Raw genomic sequence first — 26,630 nt, 5'->3', positions numbered from 1 at the left:
AGGGCCACGCTGCAGGTGGCATTTGGCGCAGGGAGTTTGGTGGTGAGGTCCGCATTAGGCAGAATGGGGAGGAGACTGAAACCAGGAGGCCAGTCAGGAGACCGTGTGAAGTAAGCACTGAAGGCTCTTGTTTCCTTTGTGCTGGAAACAGAAGGGAAACATGGGCATCTGGGAAGTGACGGGGGTGACTGGCAGGTCACGAGGGGGAGCGCTACGCAGAAGGAAGGCAGCTTCGTCCTGCTTCTCCGTTATTTTCACATGTATTTTACCAGGTGTAGCTTGAGGGATTACAGACAGCATGATGAAGACAATAATAATTATTTTATGAGGTTATTTTGAGGATCAACTTAGTTACTGCTCATTAAAGTACATTAAACCCTGCCTGGGACATAGTAAATGCTCATCATTCTGGTTTCTTACTGTTCATCCTAACCGTTTGCTAACTGGAACTTGTATGGTGAACCCAGATAACTTGAAATTGTCATTTAACTCCTAGAACACAGGGGGCAGCACTGAACTGTATTACGGTTAAATGTGGTTTGAAAAGATTCATGTAAAATGTAGTTGCTCAGCTTCACTGTAATCTCTGAATGAGCTGGTTTCAGACCCTGGGGAGGGGGCTTCTCCTGGCGTTTGGGAGTGGGCTCTGCCCAGGGCTCCAGGGGGCTCTCCTCGAGTGTGGGCCGCCCCTGCCAGGAGGGCCCAGCCCGGGTGGACAGCACCCTCCTTCCTGCAGGCCAGGGGGCTGGAGCTGGTCAGTCCTATGGGAGCAGCACCAGCCTCGGCCTGTGTCTTTCACCAGGACCGTGTCACAGACCATAAAAGCGAACGCGGGGGTGGGATGTTTATGAATTTGATTTGGGAACCCGTCGTTTTGACAGCTTCCCTGGCCTGTTCAGAACAGCCACACCACTGTGCCTGCCTCACCATCCGCCCTGCCCATCGCTGCTCTGTTTCAGACGGGCCTGTGCCAGCTGTGTTATCCCTAAGACATGCGGCTGCTGTTCTGCAGTTAATGAAGTTGTTCACTTTATTAAAGTAAATAAAGTTCAGTTCAGTAAACTGCCAGGAACTCAGTTGTTTATTGTACCCAGACTGTGCGACTAAACTGTCCATGCAGCACCTCATCTTCTCCTGCTGGCCGTCTCTCGCCCGCCCTGAGGTGTCTGTGCACAGTCAGCAGGAAGAGAAGTGGCAGAGGGCCCCCTGTCGTCCCCCCCCCCCCCCAATCTGAGTGTCTTGCAGGCCCTCCCTGGAGCTGGCACTGGAAGGGCTCCAGCAGCTCTGAGAGCACGAGACTGACTTATTCCCAGTAGTGCTCGCGGAGCACAGCGTGGCACCGGGAGCCGTGTGCAGGTGCTCGCCGTCAGCAGTGACAGCCGCCCGTGGCGGGTCCTCAGGGGAGAACTAGACTTTCATCCCCATCCGTTCACCTTCTCCAGCAGAACCTGTGCCAGTTCCATCATTCATGATTTCAGACAGATCTGTGGTTTCCTTCCCAATGCTCTTGGAAGAGGATGTTTTTCTGAGTAATCCAACGGGTCTATTGCCACCACCTGCTCTGCAGGACCAAGAAATAGTAAGGAGCGCAATCTGCCAGCTCAACGTGAAACAGAGCCCTGCTTGACTCCTTAGGGAAGGAACCAGTAAGAGCAAGACGGTGTTTCCTGAGCGAGAACTCCGCTGTCAGCCCCTGTGCCTGCACAGAAATGCATGTCCCCGGTGTGGAGTGCATGGGCACCCTGCTCAGGAGCAATCCCTGACCTTTTACACAACTTTATAAGCTGGCTGAGAGTGCAGAGACCGAGACCCGGGGTGGTAGATGTATCGCTTTTCAGGGCCCTGATTCTGGTTGCTCTCTTCCTAATACACACACTCTTGTTATTGCTAATGTGGGCAGAGTTTTCTTTATGAAAAATCAAGCGTCTTTAGAAATCAGAGTAAGGGACAGTGCTCTGTGGTCCTCTTTTTGCCCCTTTTGGTGCATGATTCGCGCTCGGTCTTTGGGAAGTAGTTGCTCGGGTCTGACTGATGGGCAGTGCAGCGAAGTCTGTGGCAGAGGAAGGACTGTTCCGTTTGAAATGCTTTCAGAAGCCTAACGACACAGAGAACAGGAAACGTTTCTGTAAATTGAAGCATCTTTTGCAATTAGTAACCTCTTAATTTATCTATTTGTAAAGCCAAGTTATATATATATATATATATTTTTTTAAATATATTTTATTGATTTTTTACAGAGAGGAAGGGAGAGGGACAGAGAGTTAGAAACATCGATGAGAGAGAAACATCGACCAGCTGCCTCCTGCACATCTCCCACTGGGGATGTGCCGGCAACCCAGGTACATGCCCTTGACTGGAATCGAACCTGGGACCTTTCAGTCCGCAGGCCAACGCTCTATCCACTGAGCCAAACCGGTTTTGGCGAAGTTATATATATTTTTACCTTAAACCAAAGGAAATCAATGAGATTAATCTCTTACTTTTGATGTGGAATGTAGAAGTATAATAAATATCAGTCCAAGTAGGAAATTCTGCTTTTGACTCATCTGGGAGTAGTTTTGGTGTACGTCGTTATGCATAATAGGTAATGTAAATTATTACTATATGGTAATAGGAAATATAAACAGGGCAGGGATGTAGGCTCAGCAGCAACCAAGCGTGGCTATCAACTCATTTAAACTTTCTTGAGCATCTACTTTAACAAATGCCAGCTTGCCGTCAGAATTGCTCATTATGGAGAGAAGCACAAAGCTAGGAGTGTAAGTGGCATGTTTAATTTTGCTCAGTGTTTTATCTTAACCCAGAATGAACGCTGAATTAAGGAGCGTTTGGTCTTTGGCAGTGTCTCGTCCTTACGATTGGCCTATAAGGATCTTGAGATTCAGATGAAGAACGATGAGAAGAAGAACATGAGTGGGAAGACGAAGGCGGAGTCGGAGCGGCTCGGCATGGGCTTTGGGAACTGCCGGAGGTACGTGAGCCCGCTCTCTCGGGCAGAACGCCAGCCGGTTTGCTCCTGCTGGGGGGCTGCCTGTTCCTTTCACCTTCAGCAGTATTTCTCCTCTTCCTTCCTGTCTTTGATGGTTTGCTTTATGCTGGTGTTGATTGTGGCATAAAAACTTCCAAATCTGATTCTTAGAAAATAGGAAATAGGTCTGACTTGCCCCTCAGTGGATGCCCCGGGCGGAGCCGATGGTGTCACTGTACTTGTGTGACCGGTGACAGCCCTCACTGTGGTCCAGCAGTCTCAGTGCTTATACCAAGAAATGGTTTTTATCGTTCATGTTTTTAACCCCACCAATCAATTTGTTTTTGTTGAGAGGATAGGTGAAAACATTCGTTGGTGAATGTAGTGTCTTTATGAACTAACTAGTGTTGGTTTTTTCCATTTTATTCTCTTTTCTCAAGTGGTATTTCACATTCAGCAACTTCAGATATGCAGACCATTGAACAGGAAACACCAGTCACAGCAAAACCAAGAAAAAAGTACAGCGATGACAACGATGATTCATATTTTACTTCCAGCTCAAGGTAGTGTGTTAAAATCATCCTTAAAGTGTTGTTTTGAAAAGCAGTGATTAGCATGAATTTATTTGTTTACTTCCCTGCTTTTTGTTTTGTTTTGAATATATTTTTATTGACTTCAGAGAGGAAGGGAGAGGGAGAGAGAAATAGAGACATCAATGGTGAGAGAGAATCATGGATCGGCTGCCTTCTGCATGGCCCCTACTAGGGACCTAGCTCACAACCCAGGCATGTGCCTTGACCGGGAATGGAACCGGTGACCTCCTGTTCCTGGGTCGACGCTCAGTCACTGAGCCACACCCAGCTGGGCTACTTCTCTGTTTTTAAACGCTTTGGCTGGAGTCAAGGGTCCTTTGAAAAAAGTTGGGGAAACATTTGTAAGAAGGCAGTGTTTGCTAACATTAAGGTGTTTGGCCCAGCCCGTATGGCTCAGTGTGACCTATGAACCAGGACGTCATGGTTTGATTCCTGGTCAGGGCACATGCCCGGGTTGTGGGCTCGATCCCCAGGAGGGGTATTGAAGGAGGCAGCCAATCAATGATTGTCTCTCATCATTGATGTTTCTATCTCTCTCTCCCTCTCCCCTCTTCTCTGAAATTAATAAAAAAATATTTTTAAAAAGATGTTTGATAATAAGGTAGGAAAATGGGAAAGTGGAGAAATGCGCAAACTCCTGAAGGAGCATACCGAGTTATAGTCTCATTCCCAGAGTTGGAACTTTTCACAGCTGAGCCTCTTGTTTCAGATACCAGCTCAGGGGCCCCCGGTCCGCGGGGCAGAGCGTACACACATTCTCTGTGTGTGCGTGTTTATTGATAAATTACTGCTGCGCTCCGAAGGCTCCCAGGTCAAGCCGCTCCCTGCCCCTGAGCGCCACCATCTGATCAGACAAGTTGCCCAACGGGTGTGAAGCTGACCCTGGGGAAGGCCCTGGTTCAGGTTCCAGCGGCCTCAGGGGCAGGGGGAGGGGGGAGGGGGGAGCAGGTGTGAACTTGAAGCATCTCACTTGTGAGGTTCCTCCAACAACCTGACCAGCACAGGGACAGTCCTGCTAAAAAGGCACCCAGTAAACTAGGGATGTTACTGGAGGGGGCACCAGCTGAGCAGCGAGGGGGTAAGAGTGTAGGCCCAGGAACCAGGCGGCTGGATTTGAATCCTGACTCTGCCACTTAGTACAGGTGACCTTGGCCCAGTTCCTTGGCCTCTCTGTGCCTTAGGGTGCTGGCGTGTCTGCCTCACAGGCAGTGTGAGGGTCAAGTGCATTCATACAAACAGAGCGTTTGGAATGGTGCTTGTCTGTTACTGATGTTATTTTACCTGCTGTTATTGCATAGAAACTCAATTCAAGAAGCATGTGACTCAGTCTAAATGTTTGATCACTGTTGTTAGACACTTAAATAAACCTCATTGAGGGCCGCCTTCAAGTGAGCAGTTTGGGGAAATGGAATCGTTAGTGGTGGTGCTCATGGGGAGGTTCCTGCCACTGCCATCTGGAGGCGGGCAGTAGAGTTGGGGAGCAGGCATGCAGGCTTGGAGCATGTTCACATATGTAGCACTTGTTCTATTTCATTCTGCCCCTGTCCAAGCTCCTAGAGAGCACTATCCATCGCTTCGAATTCTTCCAAGTCCAGATATTTTATCAAAAAAAGAAAGAAATGCCTAGCTCAGTGGTGTCCCCGGTCAGGACCTCAGCGAGCGGGCGGCTTCCTGTTTGCCTGTGTGAGTAACCTGGCTGTCGCACTTACAGGGAACACCCGGTCATGCCTCTTAAAAGAATGCAAATCCTTTCCTACAAGGGAAGGGAAACGTCTAACGTGCAGATCAGATCATTCAGCTGGTGGTTCATGAGGGCGGGCGGCGGCTCCGAGGCCCCGGGGATGCGGCTCTGCACTGCCTCTCGGCTTCTCCACAGCCTCCCTGCTCGGAGCAGCTCCTGCAGAGGAGGCACAGGAAAGGGGGGAATCCGTCTCAGGTTCCGGCAGCACTGCTGCTTGGAGCGCGTGGGAAAGGGCGGGGCCCTGGAAACCGTGGAGCATCCTCTGCCCTCCCCCCCCCCCCCCCCCCCCCCCCACACACACACACAGCTCCACCTGCCCGCGCCTCCCGGAAGCTCGGCCAGAGCGCCAGCCCTGAGGCCCTCCCCTCGTTGTTCGGACACAATTATTTATGGTTTGAAACCTGGGAGCAGATGGTGTTTTTATAGGGACCACGCTTGCTGGTCCCTGCCAGACCTTGTGCGTGTGGATCGTGAGGAGCTGCCGCCTTCTCTAGCCTCGTCCTCACCCCGTGGGTGACAGGGCGCTGGCCGTCCTTGGCAGCTGAGTTCCTGCACATGGGCTTTCGGAAAGCCAGCAGATTAGTTCCATGAAGAGCTCTCATTGCTTCCAAATTATTCATTAGCCCATTAGAACTTGACTATTATGAATTATGGAAGAGGGCTGTTTCTATTAAAAAGAAGGTCAACCATCTCTTTGTTTTTTATTGAGTTCCATTATTTCCAGGACATGGACAATGTAATTATATATTGAGTACAAAGGGATGAGACTAGAACAGTGTGCTCGGCCTTACAATGTCAGCGTGGCCTGCAGGGGCGCAGTGTCTGCAGCTGTAACTCAGATGTGATGCTCGGGTGCTTGCAGCGGGGCTAAGGGAGGTTCGGGGTTGAGAAGGACGGAGTGGGAGGGCAAAACTAAAGTAAAAAGCATTGAGCCCCGCTGGCGTGGCTCAGTGGCTGAGCGTCGACCTATGAACCAGGAGGTCACAGTTCAATTCCTGGTCAGGGCACATGCCCGGGTTGCGGGCTCCATCCCCAGTGTGGGACGTGCAGGAGGCAGCCGATCCATGATTCTCTCTCATTATGGATGTTTCTGTCTCTCTCTCCCTCACCCTTCCTCTCGGAAATCAATCAATAAATATATTTTTAAAAAGCACTGAACACTAGGACCTAGAAATCAAAACAGTAGAAAGTCACTAACAATATGGAGATGAGCTTTGGAGGCGGTCGTGTTTCTGAGGAAAGGCCAGAGTGCATGGCCTTTCACAGTCCCCTTGCCCATCCTCCAGCGGGCAGCTGGGGCCTGGCCAGACGTCGCTCTGTCCAGCAGTGAGTTGCTGCGCGCCCCTGCATGTGGGAGAGCTCAGAGAGTGGGTGTGGGCGGTGGGCGGGGGGCGGGGGCGTGTAGGAAGAAAGTCCCGCCCAGCCAGCCCGAGGAATGCTGCATAGCGGCTCTTGCTAATCAGTAGGATCCCAGCGGAGTGGCTTCTCTCTCCTGTTTTTGAATCATTCAGTCATTTTCTTAAAATCTGGTGCCCCTGTGGTCTAGCACTTTGGTTTATGTAAATGAGTGTTTCCTTACAGTGATATCAAATCTGCAAAATCTAATAAGTTCACAACCTCAGAGTGTGAAGAAATTCCAACCACCCTGTCCAGTGCCCCGGGCACCCAGCACCCTCCGGGGCCTGCAGCACCCCCTCCTCAGTCCATTCAGACTTACATCCCCCTGGGTTTCCGGGGACTATGTCTCCTCGCCCGCTTCCTCGCCTCACAGAGCTCGTCAAGGGGCATTAAATCCCTTGTGGAACTGGGCTCAGTCTTTCCCTGGTCCTTACAGACCCTGAGGCGGACTCCCCAGGCCGCAGGCAGCCCCGTCTTCCGGGCCTTCTTCCCTGGTGACGTCAGGTCACTCCGTCGTCTGGTCTCTGCTCTGCTCGGGGAGGGGCTGTTCCTCCAGCAGGCCATGCTCGGGGCTTCGGGGCCCCACTGCAGCACAGGGAGGGCTGCTCAGCCTCCACGTTCCCTGCCCCAGAGGCTAGCGGACGCCATCTGCTCTCAGTGACCCTCTTGGGAGGAGGCGGGACCCACACTGGAAGTCCTGCTTTCGCCCTGTTGTCCACAGGAGCGCTCACCGCTGCGTCAAACAGCAGGTTTACCCCTCACCTCTCGTGGTTTGTCAGGAAAAAGTATATTGTTCTTCGCTCCCCCGCCCGCCCCCTCAGTCCTGGCTCACTGGGGTCCCTGCCTACTTGTTTTCTATTCATCTCTGATTGCAGGCCCCTCACAGCTCAGGGGTCTGTCTGTCTGTCTGAGCGGCTCCCTGTGGCCTGGGAGCCAGTGCTCACCTCGTTTCCTCGTCGTCCCGACGCCCTGCAGGAAGCCGCATTCTCTCCTACCACCTTCCTTTCCCGAGACCCAAGCTGGAGGCGGCCTCTCTCCTGACCCTCCTGAGTTCCAGCTTCCTGGGGCGCGTGTGGCTGGCTGGGCTTTTCCATCCAAAGCAGTTAGGAATTCTGGGATAACACAGTCCCTTTTTCTTTTTTTAAAATATATTTTATTGATTTTTTTTTATAGAGAGGAAGGGAGAGGGATAGAGAGTTAGAAACATCGATCAGCTGCCTCCTGCACATCTCCCACTGGGGATGTGCCCGCAACCAAGGTACATGCCCTTGACCGGAATGGAACCTGGGGCCCTTGAGTCTGCAGGCCGACGCTCTATCCGCTGAGCCAAACCGGTCAGGGCACAGTCCCCTTTTCTTAAGGCTCTGGCACACCTGCCTCCCCTCTCGATATCCGAGCTGTTCCCGCAAACCCTGCTGCTCTGGTCAGACTCAGGCCGCACAGGACCGAAAGCTGAGCGCTGTCGAGCTTGGCCTCTGGGCAGTGCCTGCTCGGCGATGCTCAGCTGTGGAAAGTGTAAATGGACCCGGGAGGCCATCTGCTCGGCGATGCTCACAGACCCCGTCCACGCCCCTCAGGCTGGAGGAGCATGCCCTCACGCGGCCGATCCTCGCTCCATCTGAGTCCAGAGGGAGGCTGATGAGCGTCCCTGACAGTGAGTGGTAGATGCTGCGAGGACTGCAGCCTTGTCCTGGGGCTGACGGGCGGGCGTTGCCAGCTGGAGCTCCTCGGAGGCCGCCCGTTCCCCAGGCCCGGCGGCAGCAGCTGTGACTAACTTGGCAGAACGAGACCCAGCGAAAGTGAAATATGTAACCGGTAGCCACGTGCTGTCCGGATAGGCTAGCTTATGCTGCAGTGACAAACATCCCCTCAGCTCTTAACACACCATGGTTTGTTCTTCACTGATGTCAGCTGCGGGTACAGGTGACTGTCCAGATTGCGTGTCCTTCACGTGGCACCTTGACCGTCCAGGTGAATAGACGTTTCAGCACTGCCTGAGGCCGCAGCCCCTGGAACACACCTCTTGCAGCAGGAGATGGGGCCGGGCAGGTTGAGCAAAGTCCTTGGGAATGACTCACCCCGTGTCTGCTCCTGTTCACCGGTCAGGCCACATGGCTGCCCGCCACTCACGGGAGCTGGAGGCACCGTCCCTCTGTACCCGACATCACTGTGAGGCCTCACGTCACTGTCCTCCTCTTTCTCATCAGGTTCTTCGACGATTCGATGGAGTTACGGAGCAGTTCTTTTTCTAGTTGGGATGACAGTTCAGATTTCTATTGGAAAAAGAAGAGCACCAAAGAGGCTGACACGATTCTGAAAACCACGGGCTATTCAGACAGGTACGCGGAACAGAGCAGCGGGGTTGTGAACCGGGTCTCCAAGGACGTCGCTGGGAAGTAAACGCTTTTGTTCTGCTGCTTCAAGAACATTCTTTTTTTTTTTTTTAATATATTTTATTAATTTTTTACAGAGAGGAAGTGAGAGAGATAGAGAGTCAGAAACATCGATCAGCTGCCTCCTGCACACCTCCCACTGGGGATGTGCCCGCAACCAAGGTACATGCCCTTGACCGGCATCGAACCTGGGACCTTTCAGTCCGCAGGCCGACGCTCTATCCACTGAGCCAAACCGGTTTCGGCTCAAGAACATTCTTGGCACCCAGTGTTCTGGCCTTACCTTTCCCAGAACGGGGTTGGAATGGAATTGGGCAGTAACTGGCCTGTGTAGACTGACTTATTTCCGTTTTCTTAGTACAGTGGTCAACAAACTGCGGCTCAGGAGCCACATGCGGCTCTTTGGCCCCTTGAGTGTGGCTCTTCCACAAAATACCACGTGCGGGCGCGCATGTACAGTGCGATTAAAACTTTGTGGCCCGTGCGCAGAAGTTGGTATTTTGTGGAAGAGCCACACTCAAGGGGCCAAAGAGCCGCATGTGGCTCGTGAGCCGCAGTTTGCCGCCCACTGTCCTAGTGCCTTGAGACATCCGTGTTATTCATTCCTCTTTATTGTTGAGCCTGTTTACCCATGCACCTGTCGGAGAACTGTCTCCGGTTTGGGGGATTATGAGTGAAGGGCTGTTTAGTGTATTGTCCAAACCAGGGAGCACGGATAGTGCGGTGACACTGCCAGTAGGTGGACAGCAGGTGCAACCAGGACTGTCCTCACTGGAACTGCGCTCAGCCTGCTCCCGCTGTGTCCCGAGTGACGTGGAGCAGCGCCTTGCGTGCGTTGTGGAGTGCCCAGTGTTTACGGAGTGATCTGCGGGACCGAAGGGGGGAGAAGGCCTGTTTTAAATGGAAAATTCCTTCAAGTGTTGTGTGGTTTGGATGTGTATTGATTTTTTTTACTAGAATTTTCAGGCTTTTTAAAAGCTGCCTGAAATCCTTTTACAGAAGTATTACTGTTGGCTTTTTAAAAAATGGCATGTGTATACATTATAAATAAGAAACACATTTGCCTCACCTCAAATTAGTTTAACCTATTTCGCTGGGGTTTTTGTTTGTTTTGTGCTGAGAACACAAGCTCTGCGCTAACAAATGTCAGGTATACACTACAGTATTGTTAACTAGTCCCCGTGTGCACATTCGGTCCCCAGAACTTATTCATCTTATAAATGAAAATGTGGACCTTTGACCAACATCTGCTCATTTCCCAACCCCTCCCCCACCATCCTACTCTGTTTCTCTGAGTTTGACCTTTTTTAAAAAAGTTTTGATTCCACTTGTAAATGAGATCATACAGTATTTGTCTTTTTCGTCTGTTTTACTTCACTTAACGTAATGTCCAGATTCATCCATGTTGTCACAAATGGCAGGGTGTCCTTGTTTCTGGCAAAATTGTCCCCCATTATATACACCGCATTCTCTCCATCCACCCACGACAGGCACTGCGGTCTCTCCGTGTCTGGCTTTGTGAGTAGAGCTTCAGTGAACATGGAATTGCAGCTGACTCTTCAGGATGTTGACTTCTTTTCCTTTATTTTTATTTATTTATTTATTTTTATATCTTATTGATTTTTTACAGAAAGGAAGGGAGAGAGATAGAGAGTTAGAAACACCGATGAGAGAGAAACATCGATCAGCCGCCTCCTGCATACCTTCTACTGGGGATATGCCCGCAACCCAGGTACATGCCCTTGACCGGAATCGAACCTGGGACCTTTCAGTCCGCAGGCCGACGCTCTGTCCACTGAGCCAAACCGGTTAGGGCAACTTCTTCTCCTTTTTTTTAAAATATATTTTATTGATTTCTTACAGAGAGGAAGGGAGAGGGATAGAGAGTTAGAAACACCGATGAGAGAGAAACATCGATCAGCTGCCTCCTGCACATCTCCCAACATCGATCAGCTGCCTCCTGCACATCTCCCACTGGGGATGTGTCCGCAACCCAGGTACATGCCCTTGACCGGAATCGAACCTGGGACCTTTCAGTCCTCAGGTCGACGCTATATCCACTGAGCCAAACCGGTTTCGGCAGCTTCTTCTCCTTTAAATACACACCCAGAAGTGAGATGACTAGAGCATCTGATATTTCTATTATTTTTTGAGGAACTTTCATACTGTTTTCCACAGGAGCTGCACTAATTTACCTTCCCCCCAACAGTGTACAATGGTTCCCTTTTCTCCCATCCTCACCAATACTTACCTCTTATCTTCTTTTTGTTATTTTATTGTTAATACTCACTGGAGGATATTTTTTCCATTGATTTTTAGAGAGGATGGAAGGGAGTAGGAGAGAGAGAGGGCGGAGGGAGGAAGGGAGGGGGAGAGAGAGAGAGAGAGAGAGAGAGAGAGAGAGAGAGAGAGAGAGAAACATCCATGTGAGAGAGACACATCGACTGGTTGCCTCCCACATGCAGTTCGATGGAGCTGGGATTGAACCTGCAACCCAGGGAATCGCACCCTCGACCCTCCAGTGTGAGAGACCAATTCTCTAACTACTGAGCGACGCTGGCAGGGCTTCCCTCTTGTCTTTTTGGTGATGATGCCTCACTGTGGTTTTGATTTGCACTCCCCAGATGATCAGTGATGTTGACCACCTTTCCATGCGCCTACCTGTTGGCCGTAGACTTCCCTCTTAGAACTGCTTTTGCTGCAGCCCATAAGTGTTGGTATGTTGTGTTTCCATTTTCATTTGTTTCAAGACATTTTTATTTCTTCTCTGACCCTGTGGTTGTTCAGGAATGTGTTAGTTTCCACATATTTGTGAATTTTCCAGTTTTCCTCCTGTTGTTGATTTCTACTTTCATAACCATTGTGGTTGGAAAAGATACTTAATATGATTTCAATCTTCTTAAATTTGTTAAGGCCTCACATGATTTAAACTTGCTCTGTGACCTAGCATGTGACGTATCCTGGAGGATGTGCTGTGTGCACTGCAGATGCATGTCCTGCTGCTGTTGGATGAAATGCCCTCAATATGTCTGTAGGTCCATTTGGTCTACGTACAGTTCAAGTGCAATTTTCCTTATTGATTTTCTGTCAGGGTGATGTGTCCGTTGTTGGAAGTGGGGTATTGAAGTCTCTTATTGTTGCCATACTGTCTGTCTCTCCTGTCAGATCTGCTGGGTACATATGTATTTACAATTGTCATTACTCGTGGTGAACTGCCTCCTTTACCATTACATGACCTTTGTCTCGTGTTAGTTTTTGGCTTCACGTGTGTTTCCTGATATAAATGTGGCTCTCCCTACTCACTTGTGGTCTCTTAACTCCCAACCTGTGTGTGTCCTGAAGGCAGCCTGTAGTTGTGTCTTGTTGTTTTTTGTTTGTTTGTTTGTTTTTCTTTAAATATTTTAATTGATATTTTAGAGAGAGAGGAACATTGATGTGAGAGAGAAACATCAATCGGCTGCCTCCTGCACGCCCCCTACTGGGGACCGAGCCGGAAACTTGAGCATGTGCCCTGCTGAGAGGTGAACGGGCACCCTTTTGGTGCGTGGGATGATGGCTCAGCCAACGGAGCCACATTGGCCAGGTCTCCCTCCGTCAGCAGCTGTTTGTTGCTGTTTTTCAGCACATACTTCCTCTTTATTTACTAGATTGATGAGCTTACATAAAAATGTGCTTATCTTCGTTAGTAATCATGGGAATGCAAATTAAAATGAAGTACTATTATATGCATCAAAAACAGTCAAAATTATTAAGACATTTAGCAACACCAACTACTAGTCTAAAATAATAAAAGCGTAATATGCTAATTAGACCAGACGGCCGAACAGCAGAATGACTGTCCGGACGACCTTTCAGATGACCTTCCGGACCAAGCCGCGGCGGTGAGGGCTGAGGCAGCGCGGTGGCTGCGAGGACCGAGCCCCTTGCACATATTTCGTGTATCGGGCCTCTAGACCTATATAATCAAAGACTAATATGCAAATGGACCAAATGGCGGAATGACCGGTCGCTATGACCCTCACTGACCACCAAGGGGCAGACACTCAATGCAGGAGCTGCCCCCTGGTGGTCAGTGCGCTCCCACAGGGGGAGCACCGCTCGTCCAGAAGCCGGGCTCATGGCTGGCAAGCGCAGCGGCGGTGGCAGGAGCCTCTCCCACCCCCGCAGCAGCGCTAAGGACGTCTGACTGATGGTCCGGACATTCCCTGGGGGCTCCTGGACTGCGAGAGGGCGCAAGCTGGGCTGAGGGACACCCCCCCCCCCCCAGTGCACGAATTCCGTGCACCGGGCTTCTAGTAAGATAGAAAAGAGCAGAGACTCTCATACTTTTAATGGGGGAATACATTGGTAACACCAGTTTGGAAAACTGGCACCATTTTCTGACCCAGCAATTCAGCTCCTGTCTGTATACACAACCAAAAAATGTTGTACACATCCTGTGTTTAGAACAGCGTTGTTTTGTTTGTTTGTTTGTTTGTTAATCCTCGCTGAGGATACTTTTTCCATTGATATTTTAGAGAGAGTGGAAGGGAGGGGGGGAGAGAAAGAGAAAGAAACATCGGTTGATGTGAGAGAGACACATCGATTGGTTGCCTCCTTAAGCACCCTGGCCGGGTCCAGGGACCAAGCCTATAATCAAGGTCATTCCCCTTGACCTGGATTGAACCACGATCCTTCGGTCCACAGGCTGATTGATGCTCTGTCCACTGGGCCACACCAGCTAGGGCAAGCGTTATTCTTTATATCCCCAAACTGGAGATGGAAATGCTCATCTCTAAGGGTTAGAAGGAAAAAAGGCAATGGTCCAAAGGATACTTCTGGATTGCTGCCAATTTCTAATTCTTGACCTGCCTGGGTGCCTAGTGGTTACTCACGTGCTCACTGTGATCATTCTTTGAGCTTTATATTTATGTTTTATGCAAATAATCTGAATATATGTCCTACTTCGTTCTGATATGGGATTTTTGGACTGGGCAGGATGGTTCCCGGATTCTTTGTCCGTCGGAGTCGAAGAATAAATCCACAGATAGATGATGGTATAGCAAAGGTGGGAATTTATTGAAGAACAAGTACAGACTCCCACGTGGGAGGGGGAAAGAGTCCCCAGCAGTTGTTTGCTTTTTTAAAAAATTACTTACTGATTGATTTTAGAGAGAAAAACATCGATTTGTTGCACTTATTTATGCATTCATTGGTTGGTTCTTGTATGTGCCCTGACGGGGATTGAACCTGAAACCTTGGCATTTCAGGATGATGCTCTAGCCAACTGGGCTCCCCAGCCAGGCCTTTTAGCAGCTTTCATATCGCCCACTATCTGCTGCCTCCAGGGCTCTGCTGAGCAGCCTGCTGACAGCCTCCCCGAGCCCCGTTGTCTGTGACGAGTGTCTTTGCTCTGCTGCTTCCAAAATTCTCCTTGTCTTTGATCTCTGACAGTTTATTGGATCGGGTCTGTTTGGGGGTTATGAGCTTCATCCACCTGGATGTCCCCATCTCTCTCCAGATTGGGGGAGTTCTTAGCCATTATTTCTTTAAATACACTTTCCGTCTCTTCCTCCCTGTCTTCTCCTCAGTCTCCCATAATGTGTTATCTTCTTAAGAGCATCCCGTAATTCATGTAGGCTTTCTTCACTTTTCATTCTTTTTTTCTCCTCTGACCGGGTAATTTCCAATGAATTCTCTTTCAGTTCACACATTCTTTCTCCTGCTTAAGTCGGAGGTGGACGCTCTCTGTTGCAGTTTTGTATTCTTCAGCCCAGAGTTTCTGTCTGGTTCTGTTTTATGATTTCTTTGTCTCTGGTGAACTCCTCAGTGTTAGTGTATAACGTTCCAGATTTCGTTGAGTTGTCTATCTTGCCGATTCCTGTAGGTTGCCGAGCTGCCTTAAAACCGTAGTTTGAATTCTTTGCCAGGCAGTTCTGGGGGCAGCTACTGGAAGGCGACTGTGGTGTCGCGTTTCCGGGACTCCATGTTCCTGGAGGCGTGTGTGCTGCCTTTGCCTTGAGGAAGCCTCGCCTTCTCCCCAGTTAGCGACTGGCTGGCTCTGGGTGAGAAGTGCCTTCACCAGTCGCCCTTTCTCAGACCCTGTGCGGGCGCACACTCCGCACTTCCTCCCTCCCGGGGTGGATTCTGAAGGCGGTAGATCTCTCACCCCCACAGAGCCAGGCCGGGGCTGGGAGCCTCCCTGGGGTTTCCTCTCCTGAAATGCAAGGTTCATGTGCTTCCTCCCAGGCCCACAGCACCAGGTGGCTTTCTGCACCTGCTCACTGCTGTCTGCAAAGGCTTGCACCCCCATCTGCAGGTGCAGGGTGCCCGCCATGGCGGGGGGAGGGTTGTGTGGTGAAGCGCGCAGAGCATTGGACGGCACCGTGGGCCAGTTGGCAGCTCTGCAGATAAAGTGCCCAGCAGGCTGTGGGCCGGCCTCCCCGTGGAGCCTGCCAAGTGTTTAGTAGGACCCCGTGCTGCCAGCCTCTCCCAGCCCGTGGCCGTGCCCACACAGCGGGGGACCAGGCACCACTCACTGCCCTCTCACCTCCCCCACGGGAGAAGTTGCGGGCCAAGCGGGTCTCTCTTGGCACCGAGCTGTGCCATCTTGGGGGCCAAGTGAAACTGCTCCCCTCGCCTTCGTCAGTGCGCCCCGTCTTGGATTGCTGGCCCCCGTGTGCTGGCCCCTCTGCTGGACTCGACCCCACCGGGGGGACTGAGATCGGGGCCGGGAGGAGCAGGCTGGCGGAACGCTCCTCTTCTGCCGTCTGGCTGATGTCACTCCGATTTCGGCTGTTCCTCACTGCAGGCCTACTGCTCGCCGCAAGCCAGACTATGAGCCCGTGGGAAACACTGATGAGGCCCAGAAGAAGTTTGGCAACGTCAAAGCCATTTCCTCAGATATGTACTTTGGAAGACAAGACCACGCTGATGTGAGTGTCTGGAGGGCAGGGGCCTGGGCGTGGGGAGAGCAGGTGATGGTGCTGAGCGAGATGGGCTCAGGCTGCGAGAGGCCCTGGCCCCGGGGAGCTGGAGCCGGAACTCAGACCAGGTGTTTCTGACACTCAGCACACCTTGCTGGCCGGCGGGGGCGGGGGGTGGCTGGAAGATGGGAGCTGCGCCTCATGTTTCTCTTACTCGTTCTCAGTGTTTGGAATAGCCATCCACTCCGTCTTTATTTTAGTCCTCACCTGAGGATATTGTTCCCATTAATTTTTAAAGTGAAAGGGAGGGAAGGGGTGGGGACAGGAGGGAGAGAGAGAAAAGGTACATGCCCTTGACTGGGAATTGAACCCACAACCCTGAGGGCCAACACACTAACCACTGGGCAAATCAGCCAGGGCCATTCGATCTCTTTTGAATAAACTTCAGGCAATTTTGATACATCTGCAACTTAATAATTTCTAACCAGAGTTAAATGAAGTGTATAGGTATGGGTTCTGGGGGGTAGATATATATATTTTCAGGCTCTTGCTTGTCTTAGTGGCACCTTGCTAAGCAGTAAAACTCAAATGGGATCGGAGAGGTTTCGGCTTCCTTCTAATTCGGAAGCCTGTGCGCCTGCGCAGAGTCTGGGGCAGGTGCGTTCCAGGCTTCTGGGAAGGTCAGAGAATTCTCCCTAAAACGTCCTGGCTTTATTTGGTAGCAGTAGCACTCTGGCCGCGTTGAAGAGTATTTCGCGTGCCACTGGGCTGTTCCCAGCCCTGAAACCCTCCTTGCTCTAAAGTCCACAGCGTTCAGGCTCAGTCACAGCAGAGCATGACGGGTGTCGGAGGGAGGCTTCATGTCATGGCCCTTGCGGGGGGCGGTGAGAGCAGCCCCACAACAGAGATGCCCTCTCTCGAGTCTCTCGCCTCCCGTGCCCTCGCACTGATGGGGGCCTGGGCGTGCAGCGCTGTGGGGGGGGCGGGGCCTGGGGACAGGCAGTGCCGGCCCCTCCGGGATTCTCTTTGTAAAACTGCTTGTGTTCTGGCCTAATGTTTCCTCTTCCTGGTCTTGTCCAGTTTGAAACCCGGGCGCGGCTGGAGAGGCTCTCGGGGAGCTCCTCCATCAGCTCGGCAGACCTGTTTGACGAGCAGAGGAAGCAGGCGGCAGGTAAGGCCGGGGGCTTGGGCGGGGGGGGGGGGGTTGGGGGGGGGGGTGTTAGCAGGCCCTCGGTGCAGGGGGCACTGCCAGGCAGCTGTGCTCAGTGAGAAGGTGCCTTCCAGCCGCAGTGCCTGGTGAGCCGAGGTGGTGCCGGGCCTCGGCCGCTGCAGGGGGCCTGCGGGCTGGGAGCACCCTGTGCTCTGCCCCTGACCTCCCGCAGGAGGGGCTGGCTGCTGACTGGGGTTCCTGCACGGCCTGGGGTGCGGGCAGTGCGGTGCGGCTCATGCACTGTTCTCATCTTCACTCTCTGTGTCCTGGCCCTTGTCAGGCACACTTCCTTTTGTGACCACCCTGGCTGAGGGGGCTCGGCCTGTGGAGGGCTCCCCACAGTCCCGCCCCGTCCCCACGGTGGTGCTGGGTCACCGGGAAGGAGCCCTGGCACGGGCAGGCCGGTCCGGCTCAGGTTGCTGAGTTTCTCTCTGAAACGTCGTTCTTGCTGAAACCCTCTGCTGACCACATGCGAGCAGGCCCTTCAGTGGTTGAGGGGAACAGTGACACTCCCGTTTCAGAGAACAGAGCCGACTAACGCTTGTCCTGTGTGCACCCAAGCTCTGGCCCGCGGGCCTGCAGTCATGGGAAGGGGCACCTGGGTGCTCGCCGCAGAGCCCCCAGCAGGCCCGTTCGGTGGGTGTCCTCGGCCCAGGCCCCTGTGGGGGCTGCGGACTGAGAGTGGGGGGCGGAGGCCTGCACTGTCCTTCCCTGGAGCCCATTGTGTGGCTGAGCCCGCGGCCAGGGCACCAACGAGGGCACAGCGCCCGGTGCCGGTGCCGTGGGAGGGGACTGGGAGGCAGGGTCTGCAGGCGGTTTTCCCAGGTTTGGAGCCACAGCAGCAGCCACAGGGGAGGGAGGAGGGCGCCTCCCGCTGGGGCTGCCCCTGCTCCCCAAGCTGCTGAGGGCCTGCCCCGGGCTCAGACGTTCACCGGGAGGGTTCGGGGGGCAAGGGCAGCAGGGACACAGCCAGGCAGAGCCCAGTGTGAGTCTGTCTCACGCCGTCTGGGAGGCAGCTGGGGACTGTGCACTGTGCTCCCTGCATGGGGACCGGCCCCTTTCACCTGGTCATCACCTCCCCTCTCCTCAGCTCCCTCCCAGCGCGGTGCCAGCCCTGCCCATCTCGCCTGCACCCGGCTGGGCCGTCAGGAAGGAGGAAGAGGTGGGCACAGGGCCTCCGACTGACCGGACCTCGGTCGCTTGGCCGCACTGTGCTGCAGGGGTTAGAACTTGGGAAGGGGAGAGGGCTGACCGGCCGGTGAGGTTACAGGGAAGGGGAGAGGGCTGACGGGCCCCGTGAGGTTTCAGGGAAGGGGAGAGGACTGACGGGCCCGGTGAGGTTACAGGGAAGGGGAGAGGGCTGACGGGCCCCGTGAGGTTACAGGGAAGGGGAGAGGGCTGACGGGCCGGTGAGGTTACAGGGAAGGGGAGAGGGCTGACGCGCCCGGTGAGGTTACAGGGAAGGGGAGAGGGCTGACGGGCCCGGTGAGGTTACAGGGAAGGGGAGAGGGCTGACGGGCCCCGTGAGGTTACAGGGAAGGGGAGAGGGCTGACGGGCCCCGTGAGGTTACAGGGAAGGGGAGAGGGCTGACGGGCCGGTGAGGTTACAGGGAAGGGGAGAGGGCTGACGGGCCCGGTGAGGTTACAGGGAAGGGGAGAGGGCTGACGGGCCCGGTGAGGTTACAGGGAAGGGGAGAGGGCTGACGCGCCGGTGAGCCCTCTCCTAGGCGTCTCCGGGCACCGGGGATGGAAGTAGTCAGTGAGGTCACTGTCCCGCAGCTGCTCGGCCGGGCCCTCTGTCCTGCCTCACCCGTGCTCGCCCCTAAACATTCCTCGGGTGGGTAAGTGGAGGTGCTTCCCTGAGGTCGCCCCGCTGACCTCTGCGCCCTCTGGGTAACCGAGAGGCTGAGGTTCCGGCCCTCGTGCTCGGATCTCACCGGCCTCTGGTCTGTGCAGACCCGGGATTGGAGCCCAGGTACCCTCCCGGGCTGGGCTTTGCTCCGGCGTTGGCAGAGGCCGGAGAATCTAAAGCCTCCGGAGGCAGCGGAGGGGGAAGCCCCGCCCACGGCACTGTCTGTGCTGAAGGATAATCATGTTGTTCTGTTTTGCTCCTGTTGCTTAAGGGGCAGGCGGGTGGAGATGGTCGTGTGTGGAGCCAAGGAGTAGCTGGGCTCGGCCCTAGGGGACCCGCAGGGTGTGGGTCACTAAGTCCCTGACCCTCCAGCCCCGGCTGCAGTTGTGTGACAGGTCACCAGGCCGGTGTGGGCTCGCGGCGTGGCAGCAGAGGGCACTCACCGTGTGGTGGGACAGGGTGTTCCTGTGGGGCAGCCAGGCCTTAGCCACACGCCCAGCTGTCAGGGCCGCGGCAGAGGGGGGAGTGGGGCCGGCTTCGTACCTGGGAGGCTCAGACCTGAGCAGCGGGGGACAGACCCACTCTCCAGCTCACTCCCTGGTGAGCCCCGTTCTCTCGGGCAGGCTCCCTCCCCCTGTGCTTGAGCTGCGAGTGGGAGGGGTGCCTCCCCCCACCATAGCCCCAGAGCAAGCAAAGGGCTCCCCTCGCTCAGTGTGCCTCGTCCAGGGCCGGCTCTGGTTGGCCCATCCCTTTGGGCCGCCAGAGGAAGGGCAGAGGGCTCCCCCACAGCGGGGGATGCTGGCCCACAAAGGCCCACCGGTTGCTTCCTGAGCGCTGGCCTGGCAGGTGTGTGTGAGGCACCTGCAGGAAGAGGGAGCGGGAGGGGGAGGGTCTCTGCAGAGGCACCAGCTGGTCGTGGATGCAGGACGGTGGGGCTGTGCTGGGACCCGAGCCCTGACCTATGCAGCGTCCTGTCCCTGCCACACCTGCTGCTCCTGGGAAGCTGGGGGGCGGGGCGGGGGACCCACCATCTCTGTCATCGGGGTCGTCACTGGGCGGCTGCCCTGGGGCAGAGTGACCACCGCCTGCTCTGTGTGCAGGAAACTACAACCTCTCGAGCGTGCTGCCCACGGCCCCCGACATGGCGCAGCTGAAGGAGGGTGTGAGGTCCGTCGCCGGGAAGCTGTCTGTCTTCGCTAACGGCGTCATGACCTCCATCCAGGTCTGTGGGGCTCCGAGGACGGGGTCTGAGGAGGAGGGTGGGCTCGTGGTTGTGAAAATGAGACTGGGGCCACTCTTCAGTCGCGAGGAAATTCGGTTTTACATCACTGATTTAGATGTTTGCTACGTGTGACCCAGGGCATCGTAAAAATCAAGTTACCATTTCCTACTGGTTTAAACTTTCTAATTTATGACCCTAGGGCAGGGGTGGGCAAACTTTTTGACTCGAGGGCCACAATGGGTTCTTAAACTGGACCGGAGGCCGGAACAAAAGCATGGATGGAGTGTTTGTGTGAACTAATATAAATTCAAAGTAAACATCATTACATACAAGGGTACGGTTTTTTTTTTTTTTTTTTTTTAGTTTTATTCATTTCAAACGGGCCGGATCTGGCCCGCGGGCCGTAGTTTGCCCACGGCTGCCCTAGGGGAATCGTTACAGGAATCATCATGGTCCTTCTCCACTCCTTTCCTACATTGGAACAGAAATATTAAGAAAGTAAAAATGACATTTTTTTATCTTTAAAAGGCATTCTAGGCACATCTTTTCCAAATTTAAAAAGATTACATTGTGTATATGCAATCCTGCTTTTAGGTGACGTTTTGTTATGAGCATTTCCATGTGAGTAAAAATTCTTCAAAACCCGCATTCTTTCCCATGGGAATCCATGGAATTTACGTAACAATTCTCCAGGCTGGCTCTGGAGAGAGCACTCTCACCTGCCGGCGGGCGGGCAGGCGGGCAGCTGGTGTGCAGGCGGGGAGCGCAGGCTCACGGTCATTCTTGTGTTATTACTTATTAATTACTGTTGCTTCCCACACACCTGTGCACCTCCTTTGCCCACCCTGTGTAACAGCCGAAGGCCGTCCTGATTGGTTGAAAGGCTTCTCTCTGAGCCTTCTGTTCACGTCAGGTTATTGCCGGGGACTCTGTCGAGAATGTAAGACATGGCCCAGTTATAATGCCGAGGTTGTGAGTTCGAGCCTCACCTGGAGCACCAGAAAAAAAAAAAAAGACATGGCCCCAGGAGTAGGGCCTAGTGGGGCCTGTTGCCTGCAGGGTTCCCAGGTGGGGGCGGGCCCCCCTGGAGAATTCCAGAGGCCCCTGCTGCGGCCCTGCGGGGAGTGAGTGTCTGGTTGGAAGGCAGAGCTGCTCATGTCCCTGGGGAGCTGAGCCCGTCGGTCCTGCCAGGAAGGTGACAGTCCTGGTGACAGATGAGCCTCCCATCCTTAGTCACCTGGAGGTGAACAGTGGAGGCGCAGAGAGCAGGAGTGCGCCCTTCAGCGAACAGAGGTCAGGTTCAGACTCCACCTGCGCTCCTCTGTCCCCTCACACCTGCCTCTGGGGGCTCCCCAGGCAGAGCCAGGCCCAGGCGGCGGGAATGAGGACGTGACTCGAGTGTTTGTGACTCTCATCCGGGCTCTCTCTCTCTGTAGGACCGCTATGGTTCCTAATCCTGATGTCATGTGCTTCCTGGAGAAATTCCTCGTTAAGGGACCGAGGCCCGCAGACTGCAGCGCAGACGGCCGTTCTGCAGGTGGCTCTGCTGCCTCGGCCCGCGGCCTAGACACGGCTGACGTCCTTTCCTTTGATGTAGAAGCCTTCTTGTCATCTCTGTTCTGTTACTTCCTGCACATGCCCTCTTTGCCCATCCATGCATATCCTCGCTTTACTTTCTTGGAATCTTTAGTTCCGACAGCTGGGGGCCTGGAGACACGGCCCCTCCCACCCCGAGAACAGAGAGCCTTGTGTGGGGGTCTCAGCGTGTAATACCCATGGGCTAGGGGCTCGAATCTGTCAGTGCCAGCTGGGCCTGGAGAAACGAAATTCACAACAGACATCTCAGTAAAAATGGAGCAAAAAATAAAAACAAAAGACCAAAATGCCTGGTGTCTAATTGACAGATTGCTTCATTTGTATTTGCACAGTCAGGTGATTTCAAAATAATGGTTAAAGTCACCTGTCCCCTTGTAAATGGTTTATTTTGTATGATCTATAAATTCAAAAATAATTTCGGTGAGTGCTTTTAACAAACCTAAGTTTCTGCGTTGCCAGGGAACTAATCTCTTGACAAGGTGTGGCTGTTTGAATCTATTCGAAATATAAGATGAGAACTCCCTAAGTGCATTTATAAATCAATAGAGTGTTCAGAATTAAAAATGAATAAGGTAAGAAGATACACTCACGGGAAACATTTCAGTAAATGGGAAAATAGTAGTTGTAATTGGGTAGTTTTGTTAATATTTTCTATCTTAATATTTGTTTTTTAAAAATTACAGAATGTGTATAAATAAAGAAAAATAGCTTGGCTGTGTTTTAGACAGCATTGAACGTATTGCTCAGAACAGTAAAATGTATTTGGAATGTGATGAACCAGAAATACAGCTTCAGCTGAATATTTTGTGAATCTTTCTTAAAGCTCCAATGATCAGACTCTGAATAAACAGTTGCAGCAGGTGCGTTGCCGACTTTTTTTTACCAAAGTTTATGAGACGAATTATCGTACATGAGGGCTCACGGGGTGTGACATTGGTGTGCATTTGAATGATGATCCAGCTACCGATGGATTTGGTGTTTTGTTTTGTTTTGTTTTGTTAATCTGAGGGTATTTTTTCCTTTTTTTTAAGGGAGGGAGGGAGGGGAGGAGGGAGAGAGAGAGAAACACCGATGTGAGAGAGATACATCCATTGGTTGCCTCCCACACACACCCCAACCAGGGCTGGGGTTGAACCTGCAACCCAGGCGTGTGCCCAGAGGCCAGGGCTCGCCGGGTCTGTTTTTAATGTACGTTTGGGGCCTGATGTCTCGTCATTAACTGAGAGAGCACAGTGTGTGTGTGGGGGGGGGGGGGGGGGGGGGGGTCCTTGCTGAAAGTGAGGTGAGCAGAGTGGCATCTTTCAAGCCCAAGGGGCTCACATAACAAGACTCCACAGGCAGGGACTTAACCAGCAGAATGCAGCACAGGATCCTGTAGTCCCAGAGGCCAAAGGCCCAAGGTCAAGGTGCCGTCAGGAGGGCCTGTCTCCAAACAGCCCCGTGGGAGTGAGGGCTTCCGTGGGAATTGAGGGCAGCGCTCAGTCCAGCCGAGTCCGTGAGGAGTCCTCCCACTGGGTGTCCTGCCCCCGGCGGGGGCCTAGCTGGGTCCCTGTCCCAGGAACCTGCTGGGTTGTGGGTTCAACCCCAGGCCTGGTTGGGGCGTGTGTGGGAGGCAACCAGCACAGGCTCTTTCCCATTCTTCGGGGGGACGGTGGGTCACTCCTGAGTGTGCCCTGCTCTTCCCCATCCTCGGGGTCCTCTTGGGGGGGGGGGGTGCTGGGCAGACGCCCCCCCACACCCCCCTCCCCTCGCCAGGGCCGCAGCTTTAGCGCCTGGTGGGAGGTGTTTCTGAGGGGAGCGGGGCTCATTACCCCCCAGCACAGGTGCCTTTGTGTGTGTGTGTACATGTGTGCACGTGTGTGCATGTGTGTACGTGTGTGTGTGTGTGTGTGTGTGTGTCCTCAGTGTTGTGTTAGAACAACGTGCGTGAGTGCTTACATAGTGAAGAACACGGTGATTTGACCATCCAAGGGCCAGATGTTTCTGGGGAGGGGGAGGCAGAGGGAGCGGGAGGGGAGTGAGTGTCCCCGTAGCTCTCACCAGAAGGAATTTGCTCTGAACGTTTCTACCACCGTGAAGAGCTGTTGGGAACCGTAGGTAAACAGACAAACAGGTGTCGGTGCTGCCTTGGAGACAGGACAGCGGAGACCAGGGCGTCCAGAGACCGGGAGGAGCAGCCGGGGGACTCGGGGACAGAGCCAGAGCAGAGCCAGCCCCGCTCCTCCCGGGCCGCAGTGCCTCGATGCCAGCACCTGGGCCGGGACACCGGGCATCGCGTCGGTGTGAACTCCCTCAGTCCTGCGGGGCTGCCCGGGCAGTTCTCGGCCCCTCCTGCTCACACCCTGCCCCCAGCGCCATACCAAAGAGGCTGCTACGGTGGGTGGACTTGCACCAATCTCCCAGGATGCACGGCGGCGATGGCAGGGGGCAGGACTCGGGCACCCTGGCCTCGGTGAAGCCTGACTGGGAGTCGGGGTGACTGACCTCCCAGAGTCAGACTCTGAGGACCCAACGCTGACCTTCCCAGCCCTGACCTCTGCTCTGCTCTGCGGTCACAGGACCCAGACAGCTGCTGGTGCTGAGTCTGTGGGTGGTTGTGAGGCCTCGTGCTCCCTTCCCCTCCCCTCTCCTCCCCTCCCCTCTCCTCCCCTCCTTCCCCTCCCCTCCCCTCCCCTCCTTCCTTCCCTTCCCCTTTTGCTGGAAGCCAGTTCCAGCAGGTCATAAGTTCAAGAATTTCATCAAAAGGTTGGTGGAACTTGGGGATGCAACAAGGGCTGAGTCACATGTGTTGTCACCTGTTGGGAGTGGCTGATGGCATTTCCCCAAACCTGAAAAGGATGCATTAAATTGATTGTTTGCTGCCAGACAGCTCAGGGCATCTTAATCCACATGGTATTGCCTCATGCTGGCCAAACACCTGAACAGCCCTAGGCGATTCCCCCAAATCTGACCGTGGACTCTGTATAGGAAACCCTGACCCTTTGAAGTGTAATCTCCGCCTCGGCCTCAGGACAATTTGTGTTAATAAAAAGCATGGGTCCTCAGAGGAGGAGGTCTTGGTTTCTTTTCAACTAGGCTCCTCTGACCCCCAAATGCCTTTCAAAATTATGCTTCGTCTCTGGACTAAAGTTACACACACCTTCTCCAGGTTGCTGAGCCCTCTCGATGCCGGAACAAGAACCCCGGCGGCCTTTCCGCTGTACTTCTCATCGGGGCCTCGCCCAGGCCATGGTCTCACCTAAAGCCAGGGTGCCGTGGCAGGAAGGCCGGCAGGGACCTGGCACGGACGGACGGACGGTCAGATGGACAGGGATAGTGGGGAGTGGACACCAGGGGTCTCCGGCCACCCAGGCTGGTCTTGCAAACAAGCTTCCGTGGCCCATCTCCCTCCCTCCCCTCCGCCTGGGCTGGTCCCTCTCTGGGGCCTGGGCGCACCCCTAAGGCGGCGGGTGGTGGGGACACTGTCCATCCCCCGTGAGGAGCCCGCTGTGCTGAGGACCCGCCCTCAGAGGCCCTCTCCCTGACTCATCCCGGCCGCGCCGCCTGCACCAGACATGACCTCTGAGCCCTGAGCCCAGTTCCTCTCTGCACCGGCTGCCCTTCCTGTCACCTGGTGACTGTGCCCTGGTCTCCACCACACCCCGTGGGCACGGGCGCTGCCTCCCTCAGGGCCCAGCTGGGGAAGGTCGAGTGTCTGCTCAGCACCCAGGACTCCACCTGGGTTTACATCCTCACTACCGGGCACTGGGCCTCACTACTGGGCCATCAATGGGGCCCCGGAGCCCCCCTTACTCCTGGAGCACCCCACCACCCACCCCCTGCCCAGCTGCTCAGCCCAGTTGCTGCCCCCCACCCCATTCCCATCCATGCGAACAGCCTTTGGGTCTGTGGCCTTCACCTGACCTGGGCCCAGCGTCTCTGGCCAGGAGGCCTCTGCAGCCCCGAGGGTCCCTCCTGCAGCCCGGCCCCCGCTGCCCGCTCACTGGCCCAGAGCGGCCCTGTGGCAACACCCTGCTCCTTCCTCCCAGCCGAGACCCCCATCGGCTCCTTTCTGCTCCAGAGCCTGAGCGCTCAGCGAGGGCCCCAGACCCCAGGGGCCTCCCCCACCGCTGCCCCTCACCAACCCAGGCAGCCAGCTTCATCTCTCTTTCCTGCCGCCCCCAGCGGGCACCTCTGCCAGTCAGGAGCCCTCAGAGGGAGGATTAGGAGCTGGTTCTGGGGGTGAACAGGCATGAGGGGTGCAGACACCCTCACCGCTCACCCCGTCCTGTGGAGAGAAGAGCAGTACCACCACCTCGAGGTGGCAGGGGCGGCGGGGGCGGGGGGCGGGGGCACAGGAAACAGCTGAGCTCCCCTGGCGGAGCCCCAGCACACAGTAGGTGTGCAGCCTCAGGCCCTTAGGCAAGGTGGGGCGATGAGGGAACAGGTTCAGAGATGCCAAGGTATTAAAGGGCTTGTTCACAATCACCGGGGGGGCGGGCATGCCCTGCCCAGACCTCCTTAACCAGCCCAGGACCCCCCCCCCCGCCCCCCAGCTGCAGCCCCAGTGTCGGGGCCAAGGCCCAGAGCTCCCTCTGCAGTCTTCACTCTCAGACCTGGATCATGGACTTGGGGTTTGACGCAGCCAAACCTGAGATGAGGCAGCAGAGGCCCGAGGCCTCAGAGCCTCCCGCCATCCAGGTTCAGCCCCGCACCTGTCGGGCGGGAGGGATCTGAGGACCCGCTCCACCTGGTTTCGCAAACTGAAACTGA

The 26,630-nt window shown here is 54.4% G+C and overlaps 1 protein-coding gene across 1 annotated transcript in view; it reads left to right on the top strand.

The window, feature by feature from the left end:
- ARFGAP3 (ARF GTPase activating protein 3) overlaps nucleotides 1-22,741 on the top strand; it is a 47,477-nt gene extending 24,736 nt beyond the window's left edge. The window contains exons 10-16 of the mRNA XM_070411248.1: nucleotides 2,843-2,971; nucleotides 3,409-3,531; nucleotides 8,908-9,039; nucleotides 15,884-16,007; nucleotides 17,079-17,169; nucleotides 20,161-20,282; nucleotides 21,719-22,741. Of these exons, the coding sequence (XP_070267349.1) occupies nucleotides 2,843-2,971; nucleotides 3,409-3,531; nucleotides 8,908-9,039; nucleotides 15,884-16,007; nucleotides 17,079-17,169; nucleotides 20,161-20,282; nucleotides 21,719-21,736 (739 nt within the window). The 3' untranslated portion in view covers nucleotides 21,737-22,741. The remainder of the gene's footprint in view (nucleotides 1-2,842; nucleotides 2,972-3,408; nucleotides 3,532-8,907; nucleotides 9,040-15,883; nucleotides 16,008-17,078; nucleotides 17,170-20,160; nucleotides 20,283-21,718) is intronic.
- Nucleotides 22,742-26,630: the final 3,889 nt, after the last annotated feature.

Source organism: Myotis yumanensis, unplaced genomic scaffold, assembly GCF_028538775.1.
Source record: "Myotis yumanensis isolate MYYU_CA2020_CCGP unplaced genomic scaffold, mMyoYum1.0.hap1 SCAF_3, whole genome shotgun sequence".
Lineage (NCBI taxonomy): Eukaryota > Metazoa > Chordata > Mammalia > Chiroptera > Vespertilionidae > Myotis > Myotis yumanensis.
This window is presented reverse-complemented; position numbering and strand designations above follow the sequence as displayed.